This window comes from Pezoporus occidentalis, unplaced genomic scaffold (assembly GCF_034315485.1).
Source record: "Pezoporus occidentalis ecotype Australia unplaced genomic scaffold, CSIRO_AGI_Poc_V1 ctg16, whole genome shotgun sequence".
Classification (NCBI taxonomy): Eukaryota; Metazoa; Chordata; class Aves; order Psittaciformes; family Psittacidae; genus Pezoporus; species Pezoporus occidentalis.
Genome location: NW_026913425.1, coordinates 8587740 through 8611959, shown reverse-complemented (window position 1 = coordinate 8611959; position 24220 = coordinate 8587740). Strand labels below are relative to the sequence as shown.

General features: G+C 36.9%; 1 protein-coding gene across 7 annotated transcripts in view; it reads right to left on the bottom strand.

Annotated features, from left to right (window-relative positions):
- UHRF2 (ubiquitin like with PHD and ring finger domains 2) overlaps nucleotides 1–24220 on the bottom strand; it is a 125676-nt gene that overhangs the window by 52317 nt on the left and 49139 nt on the right. For all 7 annotated transcript variants that reach the window (XR_009963555.1, XR_009963556.1, XR_009963557.1 and 4 more), the window contains exons 5-9: nucleotides 17225–17334; nucleotides 10403–10589; nucleotides 4923–5046; nucleotides 4437–4544; nucleotides 1236–1340 (exon numbers count right to left, since the gene is read on the bottom strand). Coding sequence is in view for 4 of the 7 variants with exons in the window: in XM_062612505.1 (XP_062468489.1) it covers nucleotides 1236–1340; nucleotides 4437–4544; nucleotides 4923–5046; nucleotides 10403–10589; nucleotides 17225–17334 (634 nt within the window). In the remaining 3 variants the exon portion in view is untranslated. The remainder of the gene's footprint in view (nucleotides 1–1235; nucleotides 1341–4436; nucleotides 4545–4922; nucleotides 5047–10402; nucleotides 10590–17224; nucleotides 17335–24220) is intronic.

Here is a 24220-nt window from a genome sequence, read left to right as displayed (position 1 = left end):
CATCAGTGTTCACGGGATCCACTGGCTAAGGGTCCTAGAGCTTGGGTTGGTGCTGACTCTAAGGGTGTTGTAAGGTATCCCAACACCAAATAACTCCTCATGCTGCATGTTAAAAAAAGACTCTTTCAGAGGCAATGCTCTACAGCAGCTGGTAGGTGCTGTTAGCAAAGAATACATTTCAGAATTGGTATTTCAGAATTGGTATTTCAGATGCTTATTTCTGTCTCTAGGGCCCTTTTCCTTATGATTCACAGCTATGCATGTTATTAAAAAACAGACTGTTTATCTGTTTTATATTTTTATGTTGCTTTATCCTTCTTCACCTGATGCATGATTCAAAATTCCACCTGATCAAGCAGAATTGCAGGAAGGGATGCACCCTGCGTAAACATTATTTAGTTGCAGAAAATAGTAATCTACTCATAAATAAATGTAGGTCAACAACAGGAAATGAAAGCTGGACGCAATTACAGTTTTGTTTAGCAGCATAATTGCTTAATTGCTTTTGTTGCTCTACTTCAATTTTAACATCAATGTGTAATCTTTTTCCTGCATCTTTGGGGGTCATAATACAAGATATTGACACTTTCCTAAGAAGTTCTGAAAGTGCTTATCAGTAGGAGTCAAGGACCTTCAGATATTCATAAAACCAAGTAACATGCACCTTTTATTCTTGCTCCATTGAAATACATGTGTCACATACTTAGAAACACAACAAACCCAAAGGCAGAGGCACCCAAGTTTCTTGAAAGCAATAAAAATCAAGACCAAAGCAGAACATAAAACATATTATTTGCATGTAATTACAGTATCAGACTTTAATACTAAATTACTTACATATAAAGTATTTATATCTGAAAATACACTGAAATTTAACTATCTTGAACAACATAAAATCCACCTGTAACTAACATATTTGGCTTGAATATAACAGTGTCTTGAGCAACACGGTCTAGTGGGAGATCTCCTTGCCCGTGGCAGGGGGGTTGAAACTAGATGATCTTAAGGTCCTTTCCAACCCAAACCATTCTGTGTTCTATGGTTCTTTAAAAATATTTGCTTACATATTTCTCCCTGGAATACTAGAAACTACTCAGTTTGTTATCAGTAGTAGTTATTTTTTCCATGGTTGTATTGGCATAAGCATTAGTTTTAGGATCAACAACAAACATAACCCTCTTCACAAACACTGATACATTAGAACAGCAAAACCGTTGCTTCCATAAATGACTTACCACTTCATCTTCAAATCCTCCAGCTAATACAAGTGAATAAGCGCCATCATTACTGCGCCCATGGATTCCACCCACATGGGGTCTGTGAACACCGGCTTCGCTCACCTGGCAACAAAATAAAGCCAGTTTCTAGCACTTTCTTTCACACTACCAGCAATTTACAACCACTTTTAGCAATCAACTTTCTGTTTAAAATACCATACAGGATTCCTGTGTAAATAGTTAATTTAAGACTGTCATTAAAGGTGAGCATTCCACTAGTTTTTAAGGTAGAAAAGCCAAAAGTTAAGGACACCCAAAAAACTGTAAAGACAATGTAAGTGTTGATTCTGGAAGATGAAAAGGTACACTTTCTTCTTTGGGAAAAATCTCCATGTTTCTTTCAATAAGCAGTATTTAAGACTATACTCAGTGCTATACACCTCTTGGACAGTAACTCAGAACAAACAGAGATCTGCCAGTTCGGTAAGCTTTTACAGTCTTTAACTAAGGTAGACCCCAGTTACCTGTGTAAAGATCATTTTGTCAGGTAATATTAAGGTAACACACTGAAAATGTGACCAATGCACAGAAATATTACCACACTGCCTAAGGAAACAGAAGAAGCCATTACAACAACGTACAGATCTCATGTTAGTTCTCCAACTAAGGTAACTCTCTGACGACAAATGTGCACCTAGTCTGTAACCAGACCACCTGAGAGCTGCAGCTATACCATAAACTAGCAACATCATTAAAGTCTGCTGGAACACTTCCCCCACAAAACTTGTACTGTAATTGCTTCAAAAAAAAAAAAAAAAACAAACAAACCTTTTATGAATAATAAAAGAGGCTAAGTATCAAACCATGTATTTTCTCAGTACATGATGCCAAAAATACTACTGATAGAACAAAGGTTACCAGCAGAAAACCAATGAGGATACTTCTATCTTTGTATTTTCCTTCAGACTTTCAAGTTGCCTGTTTTTCTTATTCTGCCTTTCCAAGAGGCAGAATCAACTATGCCAGCTTTTCAAGACCATTATATGCGTATGCTGAATAAAAAGGCCCCACTATTGTGCTCATCTTTCCTGCTGTATCAAACATCCTCTCATTCATTCCTCCCTCCATTCTTTCATGTCCAGGTTTTTATTAGCTAAGTTTAGGTTTCTGGTAGGTGATGTATCCCGAAGATGAATTCTGGTAATTCATGCCAAACATGCTCATTAGATGCTCTCTACAGAAGCAATACTTGGTCAATTTCCTTCTAGGGAAAGGAAAGTTTAAGTCATAAAAAACTACACAAAACTACACTGTCAAAATTCTTACAGATTTGCTGTGGCAAACTCATTTCTCATACAAATACCAGTCATATAAGAAATGAAAGTGTAATTTAATATTCTGTGTAAAACCATTTCAATCTTTAAAAAAAAAATTTAAAAAAATAAGTATTTCATTTGTAGCCAAAATTATTATGTAGAAATACTAATTCCCTTTTTATGTCTAGCCCACCTATATATACATCTAAGAATAAGCATTCTCTGCATAATTTTTGGACAAAAGCAGAACAAAGCAGAACTCTAATTCTGTTCCTTTTTCCTTCCAGCACTAGAAAGATCTAAAAACTATTACTTTTTGTGTTCCAATAAAATTCCTAACAAAATTTGAACTAATAATTTCAATTCTTGTTAAAGCAGTAAAAATAAAACTTGATTTTGAGATGTTGAGCCTGAATAAGTGATTTTAGAAACCTCTGTTACTTAATCTGGAAGCCAACAAAAAAAGTAACTATTCACTAAAAAGTTCTTCAAATTCAACTGACAGGAGAGGTCAACAAAATAGCCCTTAATTTTCCTCTAAAGCATGACATTTTCTATAAAATGGATGATCTCAAGAACCTCATAATTTTAATTACAAATTTAATATGTTACGTCTAAGGCTTGTGTTGATGGTAGTGTTGACAATGGACATCAATGTAAAAAAAGATCAAAAGGATGAGCTTAGATTTCAACTGCTTCACTGATTTCTATCAAGATTTATCTCGCTACAGTGAAAACATCTGCTGCTAACCATTATCAGACTTAAAACTTGCATGGCCTTCCAAATCCAGAATTTTTCACACAATACTGAAAGACACCACCATCAGAGGAAAACTGACTCCTAAGTGTTCTCTTCTACAAACTGAATAATAAAATACGTTTTCTTCTCAGGAGAAAGCAGGTGAAAAGTTCAGAAAGCAAATCAGAAGAGGTTTTTAATTCTTGGCTTGCACCTCCTCAAGCAAGTAAAAAAACCAAAGTTTCTGTTCTTCCAAATATGATGTAAAATAGTCAATTACAATCCTTTACACACACAAAAGATGAAGAACTGATTTTGAAAATAAAGTATGTATTTCTCTGACTAAAAACTGTAATAAAAATATCAAAGATAAACCAAAAAATCAGTGCTACCAGATAAGGCTGGGGAAAAGGAAATATTTTGCATTTGGTGGACCCTTTGAAACCACAAAAAATCAGTACCAGGACAAAATGAAGCTGTCCCACCCTCCCTGCTTTGTTTTCTCCTGCCCCTTGAGTACTGGCTCTGTGCTTATATAATCAAAATGAGAAATGGACTGGGAAAATTAGCTCCCATCCTACCCCAGATGGTACTGTTTTTCTTCCAGTCTAGTTTACCACAGAGCCTAGGAAATATTTGCAACAGAAAATGAGACAGTGCAAGAAAAAGCAAAGGCTGAAATGGACAGCTAATTTCAGTAGCACTACAGGTTTATACTGGTTTAAGCCGTTCATCAGCCTAAAAGAAGATTCAGACATCCATTATGCATGACCAAAAAAAAACCCAACAACTCAGGAAGTCAATTTACAGTCATATTATCTAATGTTTTCAAAATCTACAGTCTACATCTCCTAAGTGGGATAATCAGTCCATGTGAAGTACACTTCAGAAAACACTTGACTATTCACTAAGTATCCCACTCAGAACTTTAACATGTAGAATTTGTCTGTCCTAATGACAACAGACTTCTTATTAAGTTGGATTGTAAAATCAGTGTATTTCAACCTTCACTACTATCAGCATCACTTCCATAAAATCATTATGTATTTGTTTTATCTAGTCCTGGTGGGAATGGCAATTGTTAATCTAAATTTATCTTAGTGTGCAACCCATTCATTATTATTCTTAATTACTTCAGCTACAGCTAATACTGAAACAACATACCTGAACTCTGAACTTCCAGGTTGTCCCAACAGGAACACCAGGTATAGGTCCATAATGATTTGATGGAACAATAGTGCATTCCTTGGTGCGGCCAACACAGGCCATGCCCTGGAAGTACATCAGACATTCAAAAATTAGTTAGTACTACAACATTCAAGATTATTTGCAAATTCAATGCAGATGTAAAGAAATCTATCATTATAACAAACACATACTTTAAACTATATTAATAATTTTTAGAAGGCAAGTTAAGTAATACGTGTTTATGGATTTGGGGGAGGGATGGTGGGTTGTTTTTTTGTTTTTCCCTCTATTCACCTTCATAATTATTCCACCGCTTTAACTGCTAGTATATAGTGGGCAGGCTTAAATATTGTCTTATTGCCTGTGCACCCCAGTACTGAATTTTGTGTTTGCATATGTAAGCAAAATTATAGCACATACATGATCAATCCAAGTAACAACTGTTTCTAAAATACACTCTACCTTTCCCCAGTCTCTCTGGCTTTCAGTACTGGCAGACGGCATCTTTGCTTTCTTTTTACTCTGTTTGAGTTTTTCTCCAGCCTTTACAACTTCATTAGAATCATTTTTGCAGGAAGGACAATACCTGAAAAAATGTTTTAGTAAATTCTCAATTACTTCATAGTAATGGCAGTAGAGTTCTTGTAGCCAAAGCAGTGTCAATTTCTTCATCTTGACTAAACATTTCAAGCTAGCAAGTACATACCAGTCTTAAAGAGCTGACAACTGTGGCTTAAAAAAATAAACCCAACATGAACAAATACTGCCAACTTGTAAAAAACAGGGCATTTCAGTATCTGTGAAGGTCGACTGCTGGAGGCAAAATATTTAACTACTCTTTTTCACATGGTATGTGAGAAGTCCCCACGTCTCCTTTATTCTCTTCATTCTGTCCTTTCATTTAGATCATGTAAAACAGAAGATAGCTGAGATGAGAGTATACTGTTAACCAGCATTCATGATTTGTTTCTATGTCTTGCCCTCTCTATGCTTATTTTTTTGCTGCTAGTACAATAAAATTCACTGCAGACAGCTGAATGTCAAACAGAGCCAAGGTAATGTGTGCAAACACACACATATACACACACAGGCTTATACACACCCACTCCACAACACTGAAACCACTTGGATTATAGCGCTGAGACTCATTCCTGGTAACACAAAGCCACCCTGGTAGGGAAATAGGAGATACTAGTATGTAGTGACTACAGAAGAGAGAGAAAGAGAGGACACTGGTCCTTTTGCTGCTTATAGTAACATTTTTATCCTACTGCAGGAATGCCAATGCAAAGGCAACTGTCCATGTTTCTGGCCTCTAGGGGATAGGTTTGGCCCGTACGCCACTAATGGAGGAAGTCTGATCTACACTAACACTGATAACCTAGTTTAGGTAATTACCACTGTACTACAACTACTACTGTTTTGGATTTATTAATTAACTTTTGTATGTGGATATGAATAGAAGAATTAACGAATAATGTCCATATGAACAGATTTCACTATGTCAATAAAGATGTTGGATAATTAAGACAGTGAAGCAATGCAGATAGAAAGAACTTAAAAATTATATAAGATGCTGAAATTGTGTAACACTAAGACTTACTAAGAATGATTGCAGGTTTTGTTGGGGTTTTTTTTAAAGAGTATGCAATTACCAACTAAAAGAAGGAACATGATATAATTCAAATTCTACAAGATGCTGAAATTGTGTAACACTAAGACTTACTAAGAATGATTCCAGGTTGTTTTTTTTAAAAAAAAAGAGTATGCAATTACTAACTAAAAGAGGGAACATGACATAATTCAAACTCACAAGGTGAATTAACTATGGCATTCCCTCCTGCTTCTTCATCAGGTAACCACAATATCTTAGTGTTTTTTATACTGAGTTTTGCATGCATTAGATATTGGTTTGCATATAGAATGGCTTTATCTCAGCAACAGAAACTTCTCATCCTTTCCCAAACTGCAGGCTTAGACATGCAGAGAGTTTGCCAAACTTTAAACTATAAAAATACTTAGTGGAATTTTTCCACTTATGAAACAAACAAAACCTGTCAAGAAGTTAAGGATCAGACAGCCATGTCACTTTCCTAGTATGCAAAGAGAAGAGAAAATACAGACCTCTTTGGCAGGAGGCACCAGTCTGGCCACTGCAACTCTTCCTACATACAACCAGACATTAAGAGTGCACATGGCTGGCATAACTAAGTACGCCAAAATTAACCGTCACAAGACAGTGCCGTAACAGCACCTCTCCCACCCAGTGACTACATCCACAGATGCAGCTGTCTACTTGCAGGAATAAATCTTAAGATACATATCATTACATAGAAAATCCAGAAAGAAAAGAGTTAAAAAGCTTGACAGCCATTTTGAAAGACACTTTAATAATATGAATTAAGCTTCTACTACTTCATAGAATACCAGCTGGAAGGGACCTCAAGGATCAGCTGGTCCAACCTTTCCTGGCAAAAGCACAGCCTAGACAAGATGGCCCAGCACCCTGTCCAGCTGAATCTTTAAAGCAGCCAATGTTGGGGAATCCTCCACTTCCCTGGGAAGATTATTCCAATGGCTGAATATTTTCATTATGAAAAATTTTCCTCTTGTGTCCAACTGGAATCTGCATGGAATAACCCATCACCCCTCATCTTTTCCATGGGACTTCTTGCGAAAGGGAGCCTCCATCTTCTTTGTAGTTACCCTTTAGATACTGGAACATGGTGATATGGTCTCCCTGAGCTTTCCTTTCCCAAGGCTGAAGAAACCCGGTTTTCTCAGCCCTCCCTCACATGCCAGGCTTCTCAGTCCACTGTTCATCTTTGTGGACCTTCTCTGGACCTTCTCCGGACCTTCTCCAGCCTCTTCACATCATTTTTTTTGTATAGTGGGGACCAAAACTGAACACAGTATTTCATGTGTGGTCTGACAAGTACTGAGCAGAGTGGGATAATGACATCTTTGTCACACTGGTGATGCCCTTGTTGACGCAACCTGGATTCTGTTGGCTTGATTTAATGCAGCAGCATGCTTCTTGTCCACCAGGATGCCTGGGTCCCTTTCCCACATTGCTGTGTAGATCTCAGCCTGTGCTGCACTCTTGGATTGTGCTCATCCTGGTGCAAGAGCTTACTCTTGTCCTTGTTAAACTTCACATGGTTCTTGTTAGCCCACTCTTCCAGCCTATCCAGATAATCCTGTAAGATAGCTCTCCTTTCCAAAATATGCATTTTCCCACTCTGTTTGTTATCATCAGCAAACTTCATCAGGGCTCACTTGATACATGTTCCACATCCACTTCAGCCCTTCTTGTAGATGGTGGTGGTATTTGCCTTCTTCCAGTCTCCTGGGATGTCTTCTGATCCCCACGACTTCTCAAAGATTATGGAAAGCAGCCTCACAACGTCAGCCACCTCTCTTAACACCCTCAAGTGGATATTGTCAGAGCCCATAAATTTGCAGGGGTCAAGCTGCTGTAATAGTTCAAAGACCAACTCTTCCTTAACTGATGGTGGGTCTGTGTCTGCATCAACCTGGATTTTTGTTCCCAAAGCCTGGGGCTCAGCAGTGCTGGAGGCAGAGGTGAAGAAAGTGTTGAGAACCTCTACCCTTCCAGTTTTACTGGTGACTTGTGTAATTACGTAATTTTTTTTGGCCAGAAATGTAAGCAGAAGGGTCCAGAAGTGAATTTAACATATGACCTGAGGGACCCTAACGATCAGTCAAATCTTATGTTGTTGCCTACAGAGCACTAAATCTTCTGTATGGAGGAAAACAGTCCTGGGGACCTATGCAGTGCATTTATAGTGAAACTGATGGAAGAGGGTAGGGAGACCTGAGCAGTAATGGCTACACTCGGAAAAATTTCTACTCCCCAGAGTTTCTCTGGAGCCCTCTGAAATGGAAGTAGGGTAACTCGTAAGATCTTTCATAAGAAGCTTTTGAAGAATAATGGATGCCATTGAAGACTAGAACACTAATACCTAAACTAAAAGATCATTTGAAGCACACAGCAGGCCAAGATAATCTTGACACCCCAGCTAAAACAAAGAGACAATGAATGATGCCTCATAAGATTTCAGTATCGGTATCCTGACATACCCATCAAACCCTCTGTGTATTTGAGGATGTAAAAGAAACTAGGGAGAACAAATTGTTTTCAGTGTAGACAACTCTACACTGGGGGGCTCCCAGTGGGAGTGAACACTTTGCTCAGTGTAGAACAAAGGATTTGGGGATGGGGGCACTGACTTGAAGCACATATACTTTCTTTATCAGAAACTTTCCTGTGACTACTACGGGAAAATAGATTTACTGTTGCTGGAATACTAGATTAGTACAGGAGTAAGGGGCAACTTAAGAATGGATGGACTAAGCAGATGTATACTTTCAGACATATGGTCTCATTGAATATTCTGAAGGAAGTCAAAAGAAAAAAACCTTCCCAGCTGCTGCACCCAAAGGTCAGGAGTAATCTGGAAAGCATACTGCTTATGGACTCCAGTCAATAATAAACCACTTGTGTGATGAGAATTGTTTCCAACATGTGGCATCAACTCACTTATGTTGACAAGTAGTAGCGAACAAGATGTCATGCATGGAAGACTAGTCTGCCTTGACAGCAGAAAACTTGGAATAGTTCAGACTAACACGCTGTGTAATAAACACTGCTAGTCATTTTGCACATTCAAGGAGGGGAAGGCACACACGACAATATTCAAATAAATGCCATTTTCAGTTCCAATGACCAGTACTGAAAACATTTTTTAGATATTGTTTCAAGCCAGCAGTTCCGCTGGTTTGAGAAACAGTGAACACACCTTTACCCAGTGCAGGAATTTCACAGAGAAGAGATCAACTTCCAACAACAGTATCCCTGTGGCCAAATGTACACACTGAGAAACACCTCTCAATGTTAATGGTCTCAACTGCTAAATCACACATTAGCATAAACACAGGAATTCAGAAAAAAAACACAATGCCCCAGAAACCATGTAGACCATTAGACACTGACCAATAAACAAACCTACTATGGCATCCACTACGGTATAGAAGATGAGTTATTTATTTCCAGAGAATGTTAATACTTCCAAAGCATAGATTTTTACATAAAATTTAATCATAATGTTCAAAGAGATATCATAAAATGTATCCATAGATATCTTAGACACTTACTGATGTCTGTGTAATGGCTTTATTAGAATAAAGTTCTATTTATTATTCATATATAAAGGATTAGCATCTCATGAGAGTAACAGGGAAGTGGTAAAAATGAACAGCATAAATTGCAGATAGCTAATAAAAGCAAAAAAAATGTACAGAGATCCCACACAGAGATAACATAATGGGCTGCTGATGGGTTGATGCAGATTCACTTCAAAATATAATTACCCTGATTTAACAATGCAGGTTAACTTGATTTTCCTGCTGGCAGAACCAGAGACAGTAGAAATGGACAGCAGCAACGTGGTGGTCCTCCCACAGCAGGAGAAATGAATAGAGCAGAGGCAATGAGAAGACACAGAAGGGCACAGGGGCAGCAGCAGGGACAGAGGATGAAGGGAAAGCAAAGAGTGAGCGTAAGAAGTGTTCTAGCAGTAAAGCTTTAACAAAATTAAAAGTCTGGGGAACAACCACTATTGATACAATCAGATCATGATACTGTCAGAGAAGATCATACTGATCACAAAGAATAAAATAAACATACCAGGTTTGAAACTCCATAATGGTCATTAAAACTTGCTACTAATCCTTTTTGAATGGTTTAAAAGAATTACCTTGACAGAAAACATAAGGCTTATATTAAGTAGATGGATTAAAACCACAGCAGGATTTTTTTTTAAAATTCTTCAGTCTTGTCTCTCTAGAGGTGCAAATAACAAAAAGGTACCATGTACAGAATGGCAATATAGATAAGTAAATCATCCTTATATATTTACCAGTCCTCATCTTCTGGTATCTTGCTTAAGGGAGGGTTCAGGCAGTAAATATGATAAGCCATATTACATTCATCACACAGGAGTTGCATGTGAGCATCCTGTTTTCCACCACACAAATAACATGAACAAAAACGGCACTCCTTATCTGGATCAGCCCTACAGTGCTTGCATTCAGGGCCACTTTTTCCTGTCAAAAACAAAGAAAAAGTCAAATGCCATGTATCTTGGAAAAATGCATTATTGTATCTACAGAAAAATATTTCTGCACATGAACAGTGCCCTCTTGAAAATGCTTTCTTCTTACAATGAGGTATTTGACTATCTAGGCTAATGGGATTTCTTCTGCTGTATAAACAAGGAGTAAAGGAAATTACTGATCAGCAGCTTCTCTTATTTTCTCCCTTCCAGTTCCCAACATACCATCTGCATGTTCTCCCTATAGATGGAGCCTTGCAAATCTCCAGTTGGAGCCTTTTTAAATACAGCCACAAAGAAATTCCAGTTAGGTAACTGATAACAGTCAAATGATGACGAAGCTACAATTTGGAACAGCTCTCTTCCCCTTAAATTCAGCTTACAGTTGGATAGAAGAATTAGCAGTCTGAGACCACAGACAATCCAAAATCACCAATTGCTTCACAGCAGCAGTTCAATTTACACACAAAGAAACACCAAGTTTATGTTTCAGCTCAGTAGGAAATTTGGACCCATGAACCCCAACAATGAAGTAAAATCATTGGCACTGATTCCTCAATCAGGCAAAAATGTTTTTATACAAGAAAAAGACATTTGGTATCCTAAGCTGTATATGAAAGAGAAGAGGGAAGGAACACAGAATACTTGTAGTAAAACTAACACAGGAAAAATGTTAGAAATAAGTCAAATGTCCAGAGAAATGACTGAAGACGTAGAAAATAATTTTATCATGGCCCAAATAATGCCAAGATTAAAAGAAAAAAATAATTTGTATGTTCTGTGCAAAAGTCATCTAGAAATGCCACAGAAGTGAATTTGAGCTTAAACGAGTACAATAAAATAACTAAGAGTACTTCCAAATTTCCCTGAACCACAGGCTGTGGAAGATTAGAATTGAAATAGCTGGAACACCAGCCAATATCAAATTTTCTTCTAAATCCATGGGCAAACTGAGAAACATCTGAACTGTTTGATAATTTCTACTCAAAAGGGCAGTTGGCCTAGATGGATAGTGTGATAAGGACAGACAAATTTATTCCTAGCATAATCTTTGCCAAAAATACTCAAAAGTCATTAGTACAAAAAAATAACTCTTACATTTTCTGGGACAAAACCCTTACTGACTATAGTCACAAGATGTAACAAGAAACTTTATTAATAAGGAACCTGAAAGGCAGCCCCACTACAAAAGTGACAATAAACAACCTCCTCAAACCCAAAAACCACTATAGCCCTTCAGAGGCTGCATGAGTATCAGGCTCTTCCATGGTTGCTAAGCAGACACAGTATCAGACAAAGGGAGAAGGGCACAAATTGTATCTAAGAGAACACTTTCCCATGAAACATTTCACTCTTAGGAAAACACAGATTTTTATTTCTTTCTTTTTATGCTAAAGGACTGCTGTCTTTCTGATACATTTTTATGCAAGAACAGAATTTGTCAAACCTCTAACATGGAGATCAACGCCAGGTTTCTCTGACTAGCATAAAAGAACAATATTCAAGGACAAGCTTCCACCTTCTCTTAGCTTTATTTTTATTTTTCTTCACCATGAGTTACTAAGTCGCTTCATCTAGAAGCTGTAAAGCTTCACAGCTCTTTGCAAGTTAGTTTTAATTTGATTAGATAACATAAGCAATCAAAGTAAATATTTCTTTTAGCAGCTGATTCTTGAAAAGAGAGACGAGGTGCGTCACTGATGTATCCAGAGAAGTTCGAGATACCTTTTTTTCCTAGGTGTACCAAGAAGAAAAGGAATGACCAAGTGTTCGCAGAAATCCCAGCCCCTTCCTGCTGAGGAAAACCTCTTTCCCCGACTGGAGTGCTGCAGTCAATGGCTATAAACTGTTCAGAGGGACATGGCAGGAACAAGGGGCCAGTGATATGCCCTCTATGGACTGACTGCACAGAGCTGTTCTTGAAAAATAATGATGAACAGGTTGAAAGCTTGTCGATGAAAATTAGAGGCCAAGCCAAGAAATGAAACCTAATGGCTAGGGTTCGTTGTGGGCACCCAATGGAGGTGTGCCTGTTGATGAATCATTCTTACTTCAACTGCAGGGAGCACCACACTCACAGGCTTTGATTCAGCTGCAGGACTCCAGTCACCCTGGTATCTCCTGGGAAAGCAGCACAGCAAGCTATAAGCAGCCAGAAGCCCTGGTGCATTGAGGATAACTACTTAATACAGGTGGGACACGACCCAACCAGAAGAGGAGGATTACTGGGACCGTTGCTTACCAAACCAGATGAACCAACCGGAGAGGTCAAGACTGGAGGGAACCTGGGCTGGAGTGATCATGCCCTGGTGGAATTCACAATCTCAGGGATATGGGCCAGGTGAAGAGTAAGGCCAAGACCTTGAATTTTAGGAGAGCAAACTTCCAGTTGTTTAGGGAATTACAGGATGGGACCTCCAGAGAAATTGCCCTTAGGGATAAAGGAGCAGAACAGAGCTGGCAGCTCTTTAAGCACATTTTTCTTGGAGCACAAGAGCTCTCAATTCTCATGTGTAAGCAATCAGGCAAGGAGTGCAAGACACCAGCACAACTGGCCAAATTAAAACATAAGGAAGATACACACAGGCAGTGGAACCAAGGACATGTGTCCTGGGAAGAATACAGGGGTGCTGCCTGCATGCGTAGGGATGGGATTGGGAAAGCTACGGCACAACTGGATCTGAGTTTAGCAATGAACAGAAAGAATAGTAAGAATGGCTCCTGCATGTACGTTGGTCAGAAAAAGAATACTGAAGAAAATCTACCACTCTCCCCACCCTCCTCTCTGCTACCATAAACAGAACAGGAGAACTAGTGACAGCTGACATGAAGAAGGCGGAGGTACTCCATAGGTTTTTTTGCCTCACTTTCACTGGTAATCACTCTTCACATCTCTCAAGTTCCTAAACTTCGAGGCAGGAACTAGGGAAATGAAGTTCCTCTTACTGTAACAGAAGATCAAACTGGAGACCATCTGGAGGAACCTGAACATACACAAGTCCATGGGACCCAATGAGATGCATCCCAGGGTGCTGAGGGAACTGCATGATGTAGTTGCCAATCCACTTTTCATCGTATCTGAAAAGTCATGGCAGTCAGGGAAAGTCCCCAGTAACTGAAGGAAAAGGAACACTGCACCCTTTTACAAAAGGGTAGAAAGAAGGACCTTAGAAATTATTGACTAATTAGTCTCACCTCAGTGCCCATTGAGATCATAGGTCAGAGACTCCTGGAAGACCTGAAGCAGATGGAAGACAGGGGGGTGACTCAAAACGGCCAACATACCTTCACTAAGGGCAAATTGTGCCTGACTGACCCAATAAATAACAAGCAAAAAAAGAAAATGCATTATCTTTCTGTATTTTGTACAATGACAGGTTGTTAAGACCTATGCAATTTACTGGTTTTGGTTGCAAAACCAGTTTTCTTAGGTCAAAGGTTAGTAATAATGGGGTTTTCTAAAAAGGAAAAAAGCAAAAAGGTCCACATGTTTCAGTTAAGCAATACCTGGAGTTTTCAACCTTCTTCAATAAACAAACTACAAACTGTCATTTCTATGATGTCACTTTAATTTTTCACATTTCTGCTTTAACTTTGTTATAAGTCAAACGCACTGATTATATCTATCTGCACTACTGGTCCCATGAAGACAGGTCTGTTCATCCCTACCAACACTGTAGAGTTCAGTTACATGCATCATTTCATATTCTCTTCTTTTGCAGACGTTATCTTATGTTCATAGCACAGATTTTGATTCTGATGAAAGTAATAATACACATTGGCACCTAGTTCGTATTTCCATTTTGCATATAAATAGCTGAAATGTATTTACAAGTATGCTGCCTCTTTCCAATTTTCTAATGTAACTTTCTAATAGCTTTAACCTTACTCCTGGGATTTTCATTCAGTAATTTGAAAATGGCAATTTTATTTTAACTGTAACTGCTAAATATCCATTGACATGTCAGACACATTTTTATCTAATTTACATGTACAAAACCTAACTAACACATAGCCATGCTCAAGGAACAACAATTTTTCTGTAGAGGCTGCCTACGTTGTTTATCTGATGAAGATTTTTTCCAAAGCAGGCATTCTACTTTTTGAAAAGGGCATAGATAGCAGCTTAACATAAACAAAAATAAAATAAAGGCATTTTCCAATTGTGCTTACAACAAACTCTTACAGTATTTAAGGCCAATTAATTCTTTGAATTTAATTTGTCATTATTATAACAAAAATCTGCAGGTCTTCACAGCATATAAGCTATGGTAGCCATGTGTGTTTACAGATATATGCATATATATTTTAAAATTTTAAGTATAAACTGCAAATCCAGATGTAAGTAGAGTTTAGAAGTAAAACGGTGTGCTGCTTATGACATACAGTTCAACTGATGTGCACTGTGCATAACTGAACAAAGGCAAGATGAAAAAATCAGTATCACATGAAGAGAACTGAAAAGAGCAGTGCAGTGAGAAAGCTGGCCTCAGGAAAAAAAAGAACAGCTCAAAACAACAAATAAGGCTAAACGGCCACAAACATTAAGTTTTCAGTATTACATCTTTAAAGATTATATTTCCGTATTATATTTATTTATGAAGGTTTGTAAACCATATCCTGAAATGAATAAAGATGGCACCAGGAACAGAATGGAACAAACATATACAGAGGTGCAAATTTCTACACAGATGAGGAGAGTAATTTAAGCAAAGAGGTTACAAACAAGGAAATAGCTGTAAGAGCTGCAAGTGAAATAAAGAAACTGACTTTGAAACAATAAAAGTGGTAATTAGCTTAGGAAGTACAAGATAGGTGAGGCCACACCTTGAATACTGCATTCAGTTTTGGGCCCCTTACTGCAAGACACTGTGGTGCTGGAGTGTGTCCGAAGAAGGGCAACAAAGCTGCTGAAGGCTCTAGAGAATACAGTTCTTACAAGGAATGGCTGAGGAAACTGAGGTTGTTCAGTTTGGTGAAAAGGAGACTCAGGAGGGACCATATCACTCTTTACAGCTACCTGAAAGGAGGCTGTAGTGAGGTGGGGGTCAGTCTCTTCTCCCAGATAATATAATAAGCAATAGAACCAGAGGAAATGACCTCAAGTTGCACCAGTTGCACCAGATTGTATATTAGGAAATATATCTTCACCAAAAGGGTTGTCAGGCATTGGAACAGACTGCCGAGGGAAGTGGCAGAGTCAACAGTCCCTGGAGTTTTTAAAAGACGTGTAGATGTGGTTGCTTACAGACGTTAGTGGTGGACTGAAAACCTTAAGTAAGGCAGTGTTAGGTTAACAGTTGGACTTGATTATCTTAAAGGTCCTCTTCAACCTGAATGATTTTACGATTCCATGCTAAATAAATACTCAGGTCAAATGATGCCACTGTAGACAATTTTATATGGTCAGCAGTACATTAATCATTCATTTCCTTAACACATATGTAATTTAACAAATTAATTCACTGCACAGTAGCTGCAGGGAGGAACTAAATGAACTGTAATAATTTTATATGCCCTTTAAAAAGCTTCACAAACTATTAGACTTGCAAAATAAGTAGGTATTTAAATGCAAAGCAGATTTTACGATTTTTCATGCCATTTTTGTAAATAAAAACATGATTTTAAGATATTTCAAAACCCCTTTAACATAATAAAGCAAAAATAAACAGAATGGACGGTTATTTTCTTTTGAGTAATCTGAGGAAAGTAAATCAAAATTATGAAAAATGAATTGTGAGAAGTTAATTTACAGAAATCCACATTTTTACTTTCAAGACTACCACAGCAAATGGCATTTGCTCCTCTGACAAACACTGATTTTTCAGATGATGGCAAATAAACCAGTAAGCAGAAGAATTCTTGTACACTGAGAGTTATATAGAAACATTTTTAAAAACTGCCTTGGAGTAAGTAGTCTAATATATAATACTATCTAATACCTATTAGTAGAACTGTGTTACTATTACAAACACTTACCACTTTTAACTTTCATATATTTTTCAACCTAGGATAAAATGTCACACTTTTTTTTAGATAAGCTGCCACTAACTCATTCCTATGGTTGTGAGGAGGATGGAGAGGTAGGACATATTTTTTTAGAATGACACGGTGGGCCAAATAACAAGGCAGATGTTAATTATCCATTTTTTCATAGTACAAGCAGCTCTGGCATTAAGTTCCTTATTTTTTTCATTAATTCTGACATTGTGACAGGGTTAAAGTGCATCATTACAGATTGGTCCTATCTTTGGATTTATTAATTTATTAGAAGTGCAATTGATGTTTCAATTGCAACAGCAGTTTTGGTGACGTGGACAGCTGTCTAGGAACTTAACTGAGACTACAGATTCATTCTGCAGCAGACATTTAGAACGTTATCTGCTGTTCTCCTTTTTCCCTGCTTATGACTGATAGCACTAAGATGTTAACAGTTTCTGAATATGCCAAGTGATAGAGCCACTTCATAGTAAATATACTTTTACAACAGAAATCTAAAAAAGGATTCTATGTTATTTTCCTGAACACACATACTAATTATATTACCTCTACAGGCTGACCCTTTAGTTTTTTAAAAGAAACATAATTCAATTTGTACTTATATTCAAATAATTTTAAAAAGCATACTTTTGAAATCTCCATCCCCAAATGTCAATGGATAGGCTCCTGGTTTTTCAATCTTGTACATTTCCTCTATAAAAAGGATTTTACAATCATTTATTGTGTCTTCTGGGCCTCTGTAAAACAAAAAAGAATAAAAAGTACATTCAACTTAGTTCCTCAGACCTAGATTCTGTACTTTATGAATCCTAAGCAATGAGATAAAGCTAACTAGCATCTTTTTCTCATCGCTGATACTTTATTTCAACTCACACGTAAAATTCAGTCTTGTAACTTCAAAGAAACCAAATGACATACTTAAAACCTGCATAAAGACAACTCCATTACCCCTGGCCTACCTGGCAGCTGAGTATGTCCCTACTGATAGCCATTCATAAATCTGTAATTCTACTTCTAAAATCCCAAAATGTTTTTTTGGCTTAAAGCAGCAGACCAGACAAAAACACACCCTCTTGAGTACAGCATAACAAACATTATTATAAACATGGAGTGTCAGAAATGAACCAGGAAAATGATTTATAAAACACAATAATAGATGCTACTTGGAATCCACAGAGTAAGAAATGCAATACGAAGCTTCAGAAGCTCTGCTCTTACTTCTAAATGTTTTGGAAACCTAGAAACCAGTCCTACAATGACATGTGCAATACTGAATTAATCTATTGTGAGTAGTCCTCTTAATGCCATGTTTCAGCGCAAAAGCTGCTCACCACATCTCCGTGACGAGTAACCAATTCCCCATGTCTCCACAACACTAATGCCTAAAGACTACTATAGAAGGATTAGGAAATACTAAATAAGAAGTAAATCTTTCCACCTTCTCCTCTTTGTACTTACTAGAATTCTAATTCAAATGTAAAAATACCTAGGGAGAAAATGCTGTAAAAGCACAAGCAATTTTGAAACACTCCTTTTTTCTTCCCTTCTCAGGGTATTCTGCCTTCAACTGCCTGTTCTCCCACCATTTTTAATTTACTACCTAATCTACAACTAAACAGGAATTTTCAATATAACCTACATTGTAAGTATTAATTACTGAACACAGTCTTGCTGATTTCATTGAATCACATGTGTCACTAATGATTTCAGAATTGAGCAGTTTGATACAAGAGAAAGGAATTTGCTAGCTGGAGAGCTTTCTTTCTCACAGGGTGAGACTCAGCCATTAAAAAATGAAAAAATGAAAATGATTTGGGGTTGTTGAACTTCTTTCCTCTTCAAAATTTAATCTAATTCTTTTGGACTGCTGCAGTCTCTTTTGGTTCTAGAAAAACACTTCAAAATCTGAAACTATACAAGCAACTAAATCAATGCACACCACAAATATCACAGCTTGTATTATTAAGATTATGAAGTTTAACATTGCATCAAGACTCTAATGCATGTAGTTAACATGTTCAGTGAGCACCCTGCTACACAAGAAATAAAATATGTACTTTTCTTCTTTCCTATACAGACATCAGGTGTGCTGGACATAATATAGAAGCGCACAGCATAATTCTAAATTAGGAAGGAGTGCAGATTTTTCAGGTTTTTGAAGGCTTTATTATGAATAAAGCCTCAAACTATTGGATTGGTTACTGCTCAGTATTTGAAGGAGGATGTGCAAGATTCTGCTAAGCAAAGCTGAAGTGTACTTCACCATTACAAGTGTTTCTTCAGAAGAAGGGACATCATGAAAATGAGTAACTGTAGAGATAATTACAAAATATTGCCACACTGGAGACTATTTTCCTGGTGAAAACCAACAGCAAGTTAAAATGATAAGTTTCTTTCAAATATTTAGAGTGTAGAAAGGCCTGAGAATATGTCTGAATCAGGTGAACAAGTTTTCTAAGCCCTGTTTGTATGGTATCTAGAAACATTCACAGAGGCGACTCGAAAATTCTTTTGAAAAAAGTGAGCCAGGTAGCATACCCTTATAAAAAGGTTTAGGTTGCAAAAATAAATCAAACTGTAGACAGGGAGGAAAACAAGATATAAGGGCCATATCAAATACAGATAAAATACAGATAACCACAATAACAGAAACCTCCTGAAACACCAGTCTTCAGTCTGGGATCCATTGTTCCCCATTCTACCACTTTGCTTGCTGCCACCACTTCCCTTTTGCTGACTCCAGTTTTTGGACTCTGCCACACGCTTAGTATAACTAAGGCAGGAAAAAAATAAGCCAAGGAAAAACCCACAGACAACAGACCATTTTTTGGAGGCACTGAGAACTGCAGTGTTTAGGTCTCCATGGAAATGGTGGAGAGAACTCGACAGTGTCCTGATTCACTGTAACTGTCTTTTAATATACCAACAGCTGCTTACTCTGGCATCTGTTTTTATTTTGCCCCTTTTTCTTCCCTGCAGTTTTTGGAAGGAAAACTTTCCTCATTGTTGGTCATATTCACAAACAATAAAAGTCAAGCAACTTCAAAGATTTAGGATATTTCAACAGAACATACAAATGCTACACAATGCAAATACATCCATTATATAGAGAATGCTTTGCTTTCTTGACCATGAAAAATCATGTATTCAAGATAAGCTTCATTTGTACCCTAGGGGGCATTACCTTAAAGCAGTTCTGGCCACTGTGGGTAGCACCCCTCAGATTTACTTAGGTTTCCACACAGTGCAGAGAACACAGGAAGTTTGATTTTCTGCACCTCCACATGGCCCAGCCACTCACCCTAGCACACTGGATGCCAGCTTCTGTTACCATAAAATATGCCTCTGACAGCCTAAGGTTATGGAGATACTTTCAGGTTTTGAATGGCTACAGCACTTAAATTCCTCTGGCTGTTAGCAAATCTGAAGCCCTATTTAAGCCACAATTTCCAGGTTTGATTTATACTTAACTATTTAACTAGAAAACTGTCTCTGAAACAGATAGAAGAGCACTCCCAAGAACGACTACCCTAAAAGGACTGTGGGTACCACTACACCTTTGCAGGAAAGGTGAGTGGAAACGTCTCTCTTCTGCATTAGCATGCAAAGACACTCTGAATGGCTACAAAATACAGCCATTCATTCACTGTCATAAAAACATTATATATTCAAATACAAAAGAATAAATTGTAAACATAACCTCTGGCAGGAAAACCGAATGAACAAATACAGACTGAGCTAGCATCAAGATTTTCCTTCTTATTTCTGCACCTTGGAGCATCTTTCCTTAGCTGCCCTATACTTTGTAGTCATAGATTATTTAAAGTTAAGAACAAAATAAATCTCCTGACACTCTTTAATGTTATAAATCTACTTATATTAGGACCTTCCTTAGCAGTATCACTGCCTACTTGCCTATCCAGCTCGATTCCTCTACGACTTACTTCTAACATAATTCAACATAGTGGATCCATTTTAAAATAAATAAAATAAAATAAAATATAGCATTATGCCTTCTTTCACCTAAGTAACATGAAATTTTATATTCAGATAAAAATTCATATATTACTTCACATAACTCTATGCTTAGAAAGCAAAAGATAAAAATAAAAAAGTATACCTTAAACTTCAAGCAGATCTGTATGGGAAAGTCAAAATAATCATAGAAGTTGAATATGTTGCATATTAGGAAGCATACAACTACATGTGCATTTACAGACAATGTGAAGCATAATTCATTAAGTAAGCTAAAATCTTGTCAAGAAACAACAGTGATAGGCTCAATATGGCAGCTACAAACATGATTTTATGTTATGGGACACAGAGATATTTGCAAATTCCAGTACATTTCAGACAATTTTCAGCATATTTTTCCCGAATTTTTGCATCTTGCAAATTTTCAGCATCTGTGTAGTCTAAGTACACTACCCTTATTATGAACAGAACTGCATCTAGGAAAAAACTTACAACATTTCCTCCCCTCTCGCTGTATTGCCTTATCATTTAGAGCTCTTTTACTGTAATTTACCCCTTTTTTACTTCATTTAGAAAGTACGTTAAAACAAAAAAAACCACCAACATACACACAAAAAAAAACCAAAACACACACCCCCTTTTCATCACAAGCTATTCTCTACATACAATCTTTAGACAACAAGTAAGGTGGCAAAACATCATAAAGCTGTACTCACAAATCTACAGACATGTGTTGGTGCTATCCATTATCTCTGGAAAACAAGCCAAAACTGAGCTCAGTGGAGTATCTATGAGAAATAAATTCCACCAATGCCAATTTAAATTACTAAAATTACTTTTAACTTTTTGCTTATCCTATTGTTTTCTTGAAAGATACTATGCAAAATTTTGTAAGTTGGTTCAAAGATGTCAGTATTCCAAAAGGCACCCCCGCAAAAAGTTCTGGTGCAAAAGCATGGATTTTTACCAACTTTATTATTAAAAAAACCCTGTATATTATCTCAACCTCAAAGTGCTGAAGTGCAACATACTTTCTTAATATAACTACTTGCATAAAACAACTCCTCTAATTAATAGTAGAAAACACAGAACTCTCAAATAAAGATAAATTCAGATGCACAGAGATAACAATCGGCAAAAGCATGTTTTTCTCTTACAGCACTGCAATCCTACTGACATAAGCAATACTATTCCCATATCTACATGGAACTGATAGAATAGATGGAATTCATCATTTCTGTATTACATATTAGGCCATGGTAGACATTCCTTTTTTCAGGGGGTGTCTCCTGTATTTTTCCTTTTGTGATAAAGGAAACTCAGAAAGCAACTTTCAGACCAAGTTTTTCTTAAAAAATATCCAGTATTTGAACAAGAGAAAACATTTCATTTTCTGCTAAATGTTACATAAGTAACAAGCAAATACCAACAAATAACTTTACAATGCTCTTACTTTCTAAGAAATGCACAGCTGCACATCCAGAACTAAGAGAAAGATCAACTACCACTGTGACAAATGACGGCTAGTAATAAATGGTTAAACCTTACCTATGCTAAAAATTTCTGTTCAGCTAGTTGCTTTTCAAAGATTCTTCTGCCACATTATACATACAATAGCTTTAATAATGATCAGGCTAAACATCATCTTTTTAAAAAAAATATGGCTATCTAATAAAACTGTGGGTTTATCACTCTGTCAAATATGCACAAGTACCACCACCCTTCTTCACTTCTTCACCTTACCATACCAAAACTGAGATTGAAAAAAAAAATATAAAATCTGGCGTTATACATTGTGGTTAGTAAATGAGACTGCATTTGTATTTCATGTAAGTACACTAAATAAAGAAATGAAATCCCAAACCACAGCCAGACCCTTCAATACGTAGCAGAATTCCTAATACAAGCCTTCCTTTTAGACAGGTTAGCCATAGCCAGATAGAAGCCTGCAAAACTGAAGTCTCTTATAGCTGTACTTCCCTCACCATACACACACACACTTTTTATAACCTTCAGGCTGAAAAACACTCTAGACATACATAATCACAGTTGAATAAAAGTATGACAAGTACGCATTATCCTGGGTATTTCAAAGGTCAACATTCAGGAAAATAAAAATTCCTAGATGACAATTACCACACTGTGAAAACTCTATGAGTTCTTATAGTCTGAGAGATTCGGTTACAATTGCCAGATCTTTGTCTGGAATTTTCTGGTTTTCTCAATTTACCATATTGAAATTAGAAGAAAAATACTTCACACCAGGAGTCAAAATAAAATGCTGAATAAAAATAGGGGAAAATTTAGTATCCAAAAAGTACACACAAAGGTTATACAAACAAAAGCAATTAAAAGGAAAAGTGTCTAATGACAATTTATCTTTTGGCCACCTAAGAGCAAAACCTTACTTGCATTAAGTCATGTCTACCACACAGAATAGTCAATTTGTCAGCTTCTATGGCTACTGTTAAAGGGTGCTGTCCCGGTAAGCAGAGAAATAGCCACAATCAGAATTAAGCCTAAGAGAATATAATGTTCACTACACTCTCCAGATGTATGAATTCAGTTAACAAACAATATAAAAATAAAAACAGCACCAAATTCACTACCACTTTCAGTATCTATCTTTTCACATGCACTACTATGTTTACATCACATTTATGATTGATCAGCTTCTATTCTGCTTTTGCAAAGCTTTCAGCCAGCAACTCTATTTGCTCACACATCACAAAGCAAGAGCTGGACAACTTCTTCAGAAATATTCAATCTTTCAGTATTACCATTCAAAACGCTTGTTAGAACTTTAACGATCATTCCCTCAGAAGGAGTTGCAACAGTTGTGCAATAGCATTCAATTGCACCTTTGCACTTTCACATTTAACAGCTGCGTGAAATTGCATCCTGAATCAATAGACACTCTTTAAAGTCAGGACTATTTAAGAGCACTTTTCTTTGTCTCAGAAGCAAGAGAAACTATATTCCTGAACTGAGTTAATGAACAACTGCTTATTAACTTTACAAAAATATTAAATTACAAATGTTAAAATCATTAGGCTAGAGAATATGTGGTATTGTAACAAATAATATCTACAGAAATCTATTCTCAAAAAACAGCACTATGTTGTGACGTTCATGTCAATATATTAACTCTAAGTCACCATCAACCTAAAGAATGTTTTGAAATTACAGCAAATACATGTAACAGCATGCGTATTTCAAAGATGTTAAATGGAAAATACCTCAATCTGATATCTAATATTGCAATGTGACTATTACTACCAGTTTGTTTACATTTAAATGTTAACTATAACTTGGGCTAAACTGTAGTTTTAACAATCTGCAAATGCACATTGTCTACACAGAATGAAACAAAGACTAAAATATACCCATAAAACAATTACAATCCTCACCAAACATGACTGGAGATTTGAATTTAAACAGACTTGTTTTAAAGGTAACTTTCAAGATTTCTTCAGACTATTCTACACATAATTGGTTTATGCTGAATACACAAATGCAGTTACAAAACGGGACTGCACTACCTACGCTTTTAATTCAACTTTATTTTTTTACACAAGCCACTATAATGTCTAAGACACTTTTCAACTCTGAAAAGATTTTATTACACTATGCATAGTGCCAAGATTT